The 7907-nt window shown below is 43.1% G+C and overlaps 1 protein-coding gene across 1 annotated transcript; it reads left to right on the top strand.

The window, feature by feature from the left end:
* Positions 1-938: 938 nt before the first annotated feature.
* On the top strand, positions 939-1454 carry LOC120976136 (uncharacterized mitochondrial protein AtMg00820-like). Its single transcript, XM_040402962.1, has 2 exons — positions 939-1077; positions 1141-1454. The coding sequence occupies exons 1-2, from the start codon at positions 939-941 to the stop codon at positions 1452-1454; spliced, it is 453 nt and encodes a 150-aa protein (XP_040258896.1).
* The last annotated feature ends 6453 nt before the right edge of the window (positions 1455-7907 follow it).

Genomic DNA, 7907 nt, shown 5'->3' with positions numbered 1-7907 from the left:
AATTGTCATGGTAAGAAAAGTTTGACATCGTCTAGAAAAAAGAAAGTTGCCATGGCAAGAAAAGTTTGACATCGGCTTGAAAAAAGAAACTTGCCATGGGCATGTTAGTGAATTTGCCGTGGGACATCTAGTGAATTTTGCCATGCAAATTCAAAAAAAATTGCCATGGTAAGAAAAGTTTGACATCGTCTTGAAAGAAGAAAGTTGCCATGGCAAGAAAAGTTTGGCATCGGCTTGAAAAAAGAAACTTGCCATGGGCATGTAAGTGAATTTGCTGTGGGACATCTTGATGAAGTTTGAAATCATCTTGAAAAAAGAAGTTGTCATGGCAAGAAAAACTTTGACATCAGCTTGAAAAGAGAAACTTGCCATGGCAAGAAAAGTTTGACATCGGCTTGAAAAAACCAAACTTGCCATGGGCATGTTTGTGAATTTGTTGTGGGAGGTCTAGTGAATTTGCCATGGCAAATTCACTGAAAAATTGCCATGGTAAGAAAAGTTTGACATTGCCCTGTAAAATTGCCATGATGATCTACTAAAAATTTGCCATCGTCTTGGAAATTAATGTAAATTTGACATGCAAATACATGAAACTATAATTTGCCATGGTGTATAAACAAAATGTGACATGCAAATACATGAAACTATAATTTGCCATGGTGTATAAACTAAATTTGTAGTTGTCAATTACTATATTTACCATGATCAAACTGAAAATATGCCATGCTTAATTAACGAGAAAATAAAATTTGCCATGATTTGTTAACTAAATTTGCCATGGTCAAAATACTAAAATAACCATGACCAATGAAATAAATTTGCCAGGGTTAATGAAAATGAAATTTACCAACTTCATCTGTAGTAACATCGATCTACAAAGGAACAAAGTGCGAACCCGTGTGCACTCAGAGGAGGCGGCCACACCAGCGGCTACACCAATGGCTACGGGATCCTCTGTACAGGAGGCGTCAGATTCGCCTGTGTCAGCACATGCAGATTCCTCAGGATCTTCTGCGGTGAGTGTTCCTGTGGTCCAGCCAACAGCTCCTTCACGAGTTATGACTCGGTTACAGAAAGGTATACGAAATCCTAAAATAAGAAAAGATGGGACTATACCGTATGAAATGTTGTGTATTTCAGGAGAACCAACAACATTAAATAGTGCACTTGATGATCCTAAGTGGAAGAAGGCAATGGATGAGGAATACTCTGCACTTATGAGGTACAAGACATGGCATCTTGTACCAAATCAAAAAGGTAGAAATATCATCGATTGCAAATGGGTTTACAGAATTATAAAGAAGGCAGATGGCTCCATTGACAGGTACAAAGCACGTCTAGTTGCAAAGGGTTTTAAACAACGTTATGGTATTGATTATGAGGACACTTTCAGTCCTGTTGTTAAAGCTGCAACTATCAGACTTGTGCTAGCCATTGCTGTATCCAAGGGTTGAAGTCTACAACAGCTACATGTACAGAATGCGTTTTTGCATGGTATTCTAGAAGAGGAAGTGTTTATGAGACAACCACCTGGTTATGAGGATAAGAAGTCACCACATTATGTTTGCAAGCTTGACAAAGCACTCTATGGTTTAAAACAAGCACCCAGAGCATGGTACTCTAGATTGAGCTTACAGTTGAAATATATTGGTTTCATTGCCTCCAAAGCTGATACATCTTTGTTTATTTATAACAAGGCTGGAGTAGTCATTTTTGTGCTTATATATGTTGATGATATCATAGTTGCAAGTTCTTCACAAAATGCTACTAATGCACTTCTGCATGACTTGAGCTCAGAGTTTGCCTTGAAGGGCCTAGGTGATTTGCATTTCTTCCTAGGTATTGAGGTCAAGAAAACTCAAGATGGAATTGTGTTAAATCAGGAGAAATATATCATTGAGCTTCTGTCTCGCATGGGAATGAAAAATTGTAAGCCAGTTCCTACACCTTTGTCTTCCTCAGAAAAACTTTCAGCATATGAAGGTGTGCCACTTCAGGAGGAGGAAAGCACAAGGTATACGAGTACTGTGGGAGCATTACAATATCTAACTCTCACACGTCCAGATATCTCTTTTGCTGTCAACAAGGTTTGTCAATATCTGCATGCACCTACTTCTGCACATTGGTCAGCTGTCAAGAGGATTGTAAGATATGTGAAGCATACTATGGGAATAGGACTTCATTTCAAACGTTCTAGTTCCTCTCTTGTGAGTGCATTCTCTGAGGCTTTGCAGTATTCTTTGGGTCTAATCTTATTTCTTGGAGTGCTAGAAAGCAAGCCACTGTGTCACGGTCAAGTACAGAAGCTGAATACAAGTCCTTGGTGAATGCAACTGCTGAAATCATTTGGGTTGAATCACTTTTGGAGGAATTGGGAATCAAGAAGAATCGTATCTCATGTTTATGGTGTGATAACTTGGGAGAAACATATTTGTCTGCAAATCCTGTGTTTCATGCAAGGACAAAGCACATCGAAATTGATTTTCACTTTGTGCGAGAAAGAGTTGCAGCAAAGAAACTCGAGATACGGTTTATTCCCTCCAAGGATCAAGTAGCAGACGGCTTTACAAAGGCATTACCAGCAAGACCATTTGAGGAGTTCAAGAGTAATCTTAATCTAGGATAGTTAAGATTAAGGGAGGGTGTTAGAGAATATTTCTGTAACCCGTTGCATTGTAATCTCAACCTCCTTCCTATTCCTTGTTCTACTCAAACTTCTGTAATATCTCTTGTACGCCAAGGCAAGGCTTCTGCCCCACATCAATATATACGAGACGCGGCTCCCCTCGAGGGAGTAGGAACGCTTATTATCTTTCACAAGTTACATTAAGGATTACATCGAGAGAAGAGGTATAGATGCCAAGACACGGCGGCCTCCCTACTTATGGTGTCCTTAGATAAAGGCCCAAAGGGGAGTAGTATTTATTGGAATACGAAAGTTGATCAAACTCGGTTTGCTCCCCCCATAACGGAAGGGAGGGGAGGGCTGATCTGTTTGTTTTAGCCCGTAACATTTTTTTGGCCCATTATACACACGAAGTTGCAAACAATGTACAAGCGAACGGACGAAATTATGGCAGCAAGGACGATGTACGAAACTATGGCAACGAGGATGACGTACGCAAATTAGGGAGGAAGAAGTGTTAACCCTTTTATTATTAGGTAAAGATAAAGATAAAGATAAAGTTAGTAAAACTTGAGCCTCGGCTCAGTGGTTGGGCATTGCGGTTGTGCAGCCTAGCGACCCGAGTTCAATTTCTAGAATTGGCAGGTGATGCACAGGGGTTTTCCCCCGTTTATTGAGAATCAAGCTTGGTGTGTGGTGGAATATCTCAATAAGAAATATCTTGATACTCATTTAAAAAATTCTAAGGACCATGTTTATCTTGGTACTCATACTAAAATGGCGGTATGCATCCCTGGTTGGTGGAAAGGCCGGGAAGTGGAGTCCCCGTCCACACCGCCCTCAGCCCTCCCCCTCCATCGCCTCCCACTACCGCCGCCGTCGCTGAGGATGCCGCGGGGCGAAACCCCTGTGGTGAGGCGGCGGCGGCGACGCAGTCCTCGGCCGGCGGTAATGTTGGGGAACGTAGCAATAATTCAAACATTTCCTACGTGTCACCAAGATCAATCTAGGAGATGCTAGCAACGAGAGAGAGGGAGTGCATCTTCATACCCTTGAAGATCGCTAAGTGGAAGCGTTACAAGAACGTGGTTGATGGAGTCGTACTCGCGGCGATTCAAATCGCGGAAGATCCAATCTAGCGCCGAACGGACGGCGCCTCCGCGTTCAACACACGTACAGCCCAGGCACGTCTCCTCCTTCTTGATCCAGCAAGGGGAGAGGAGAAGTTGAGGGAGAACTCCAGCAGCACGACGGCGTGGTGGCAATGGAGCTCGTGGTTCTCCAGCAGAACTTCGCTAAGCACTACGGAGGAGGAGGAGTTGGAGGAGGAGAGGGCTGCGCCAAGGGAAGGGTGTGGCTGCCCTCCCACCCCCTCACTATATATAGGGGGAAGGGAAGAGGGGGCCGGCCCCTCTAGATGGATCTAGAGCAGGAGGCGGCGGCCAGGGGAAACCCTAGATGGGTTTGGGCGCCCCCACCCCCTAGCAAACTTGCCCCCCCCCCAAGCCAGGAGGGGCGGCTGCCCTAGGGGTTGCGCCCCCACCTCTCCTGGTTACATGAGAGGGGTTGGGAGGGGCGCACAGCCCCTTAGTGGGCTGGTTTGCCCCTTCCCCTTGGCCCATAAGTTCCCCCAACGCTTGTCGGGGCCTCCGAAACCCCTTTCGGACATGCTGGCCATAGCCTGGTACCCCCGGAACAATTCTGGACTCCAATACCCTTCGTCCAATATACCGATCTTCACCTCCGGACCATGCCGGAGCTCCTCGTCATGTCCGGGATCTCATCCGGTACTCCGAACAACCTTCGGTAACCACATACTATTTCCCATAACAAGTCTAGCGTCACCGAACCTTAAGTGTGTAGACCCTACGGGTTCGGGAACCATGCAGACATGACCGAGACACCTCTCCGGCCAATAACCAATAGCGGGATCTGGATACCCATATTCGCTCCCACATGTTCCACGATGATCTCATCGGATGAACCACGTTGTCGGGGATTCAATCAATCCCGTATACAATTCCCTTTGTCTATCAGTATGTTACTTGCCCGAGATTCGATCGTCGGTATCCCAATACCTCGTTCAATCTCGTTACCGGCAAGTCTCTTTACTCGTTCAGTAACGCATGATCCCGTGGCTAACTCATTAGTCACATTGAGCTCATTATGATGATGCATTACCGAGTGGGCCCAGAGATACCTCTCCGTCATACGGAGTGACAAATCCCAGTCTCGATTCGTGCCAACCCAACAGACACTTTCGGAGATACCTGTAGTGCACCTTTATAGCCACCCAGTTACGTTGTGACGTTTGGTACACCCAAAGCATTCCTACGGTATCCGGGAGTTGCACAATCTCATGGTATAAGGAAATGATACTTGACATTAGAAAAGCTCTTAGCAAACGAACTACACGATCTTGTGCTATGCTTAGGATTGGGTCTTGTCCATCACATCATTCTTCCAACGATGTGATCCCGTTATCAACGACATCCAATCTCCATGGCCAGGAAACCATGACCATCTATTGATCAACGAGCTAGTCAACTAGAGGCTTACTAGGGACATGTTGTGGTCTATGTATTCACACATGTATTACGGTTTCCAGTCAATACAATTATAGCATGAACAATAGACAATTATCATGAACAAGGAAATACAATAATAACAATTTATTATTGCCTCTAGGGCATATTTCCAATAGTCTCCCACTTGCACTAGAGTCAATAATCTAGTTCACATCACCATGTGATTAACACTCAAAGTTCACATCGCCATGTGACTAATACCCAAGAGTTTACTAGAGTCAATAATCTAGTTCACATCACCATGTGATTAACACTCAATGAGTTCTAGGGTTTGATCATGTTATGCTTACGAGAGAGGTTTTAGTCAACGGGTCTGCAACATTCAGATCCGTGTGTGCTTTACAAATCTCTATGTCATCTTGTAGATGCAGCTACCACGCGCTACTTGGAGCTATTCCTAATAACTGCTCTACTATACGAATCCGGTTTACTACTCAGAGTCATCCGGATTACTGTCAAAGTTTGCATCGACGTAACCCTTTATGACGAACTCCTTTTCCACCTCCATAATCGAGAAAATTCCTTAGTCCACTAGATACTAAGGATAAGTTTGACCACTGTCATGTGATCCATTCCTGTATCACTATTGTACCCCTTGACTAACTCATGGCAAGGCACACTTCAGGTGCGGTACACAGCATAGCATACTGTAGAGCCTACGTCTAAAGCATAGGGGACGACCTTCGTCCTTTCTCTCTCTTCTGCCGTGGTCAGGTCTTGAGTCTTACTCAATACTCACACCTTGTAACACAGCCAAGAACTCCTTCTTTGCTGATCTATTTTGAACTCCTTCAAAATCTTGTCATGGTATGTATTCATTTGAAAGTACTATTAAGCGTTTTTTATCTATCCTTATAGATCTTGATGCTCAATGTTTAAGTAGGTTAATCCAGGTTTTCCATTGAAAAACACTTTTCAAATAACCCTGTATGCTTTCCAGAAATTCTACATCATTTATGATCAACAATATGTCAACAACATATACTCATCAAAAATTCTATAGCCCACTCACTTCTTTGGAAATACAAGTTTCTCATAAACTTTGTATAAACCTAAAATCTTTGATCATCTCATCAAAGCGTACATTCCAACTCCGAGATGCTTACTCCAGTCCTTAGAAGGATTGCTGGAGCTTTGCATACTTGTTAGCATCTTTCAGGATTGACAAAACCTTCTGGTTGTATCACATACAACCTTTCCTCAAGAAAATCGTCGAGGAAACAATGTTTTGACATCCTATCTGCAAGATTTCATAAATAATGCAGTAACTGCTGATATAATTCCAACACACCCTTAGCATCGCTACGAGTGAGAAAGTCCCATCGCAGTCAACTCCTTGAACTTGTCGGAAAACATCTTAACGACAAGTCGAGCTTTCTTAATGGTGACACTTACCATCATTGTCTGTCTTCCTTTTAAAATCCATCTGCACCCAACAGCCTTACGACCATCAAGTAGTTCTTCCAAAGTCTGTACTTTGTTTTTATACATGGATCCTCTCTCGGATTTTATGGCCTCGAGCCATTCGTCGAAATCCGGGCCCACCATCGCTTCTCCATAGCTCGTAGGTTCATTGTTGTCCAGCAACATGACTTCCAAGACAGGATTATGTACCACTCTGAAGTAGTACGCATCCTTGTCGGCCTACAAGGTTTGGTAGTGACTTGATCCGAAGTTTCATGATCACTATCATAAGCTTCCACTTCAATTGGTGTAGGTGCCACAGGAACAACTTCCTGTGCCCTGCAACACACTAGTTGAAGTCATGGTTCAATAACCTCATCAAGTCTCCACCATCCTCCCACTCAATTCTTTCGAGAGAAACTTTTTCCTCGAGAAAGGACCCGTTTCTAGAAACAATCATTTTTGCTTCCAGATCTGAAATAGGAGGTATACCCAACTGTTTTGGGTATTCTATGAAGATGCATTTATCCACTTTGGGTTCGAGCTTATCAGCCTGAAACTTTTTCACATAAGCGTCGCAGCCCCAAACTTTTAAGAAATGATAGCTTAGGTTTCTCTAAACCATAGTTCATACGGTGTCGTCTCAACGGAATTGTGTGGTGCCCTATTTAAAGTGAATGCGGTTGTCTCTAATGCCTAACCCATAAACGATAGTGTAATTCGATAAGAGACATCATGGTATGCACCATATCCAATAGGGTGCAGTTATGATGTTCGGACACACCATCACACTATGGTGTTCTAGGCGGTATTAGTTGTGAAAGAATTTCCTCAATGTCTTAATTGTGTGCCAAACTCGTAACTCAGATATTTATCTCTATGATCATATCACAGACATTTTATCCTCTTGTCACGAGGATCTTTAACTTCACTCTAAAATTACTTGAACCTTTCAACAATTCAGACTTGTGTTTCATCAAGTAAATATACTCAGCATCTACTCAAATCATCTGTGAAGTAAGAACATAACGATATCCACTGCATGCCTCAGCACTCATTGGACTGCACACATCAAAATGTATTACTTCCAACAAGTTGCTTTCTTGTTCCATCTTACTGAAAACGAGGCCTTTCAGTCATCTTGCCCATGTGGTATGATTTGCATGTCTCAAGTGATTCAAAATCAAGTGAGTCCAAACGATCCATCTGTATGGACTTTCTTCATGCATATATATACTAATATGACTCAAGTGGCAGTGCCACAAGTATGTGGTACTATCATTACTATC

This window comes from Aegilops tauschii, chromosome 3 (assembly GCF_002575655.3).
Source record: "Aegilops tauschii subsp. strangulata cultivar AL8/78 chromosome 3, Aet v6.0, whole genome shotgun sequence".
Lineage (NCBI taxonomy): Eukaryota > Viridiplantae > Streptophyta > Magnoliopsida > Poales > Poaceae > Aegilops > Aegilops tauschii.
The sequence above is the reverse complement of the archived record's forward strand: the minus strand, read 5'-3'. Positions and strand labels throughout refer to the sequence as shown.

Bases quoted from the DNA above. Each gene is read 5' to 3' on its own strand.
- LOC120976136 (XM_040402962.1), top strand. From the start codon at position 939: ATGGCTACGGGATCCTCTGTACAGGAGGCGTCAGATTCGCCTGTGTCA. The intron at 1,078-1,140 runs GTATACGAAATC...TGTGTATTTCAG, and splicing joins TATGACTCGGTTACAGAAAG to GAGAACCAACAACATTAAAT.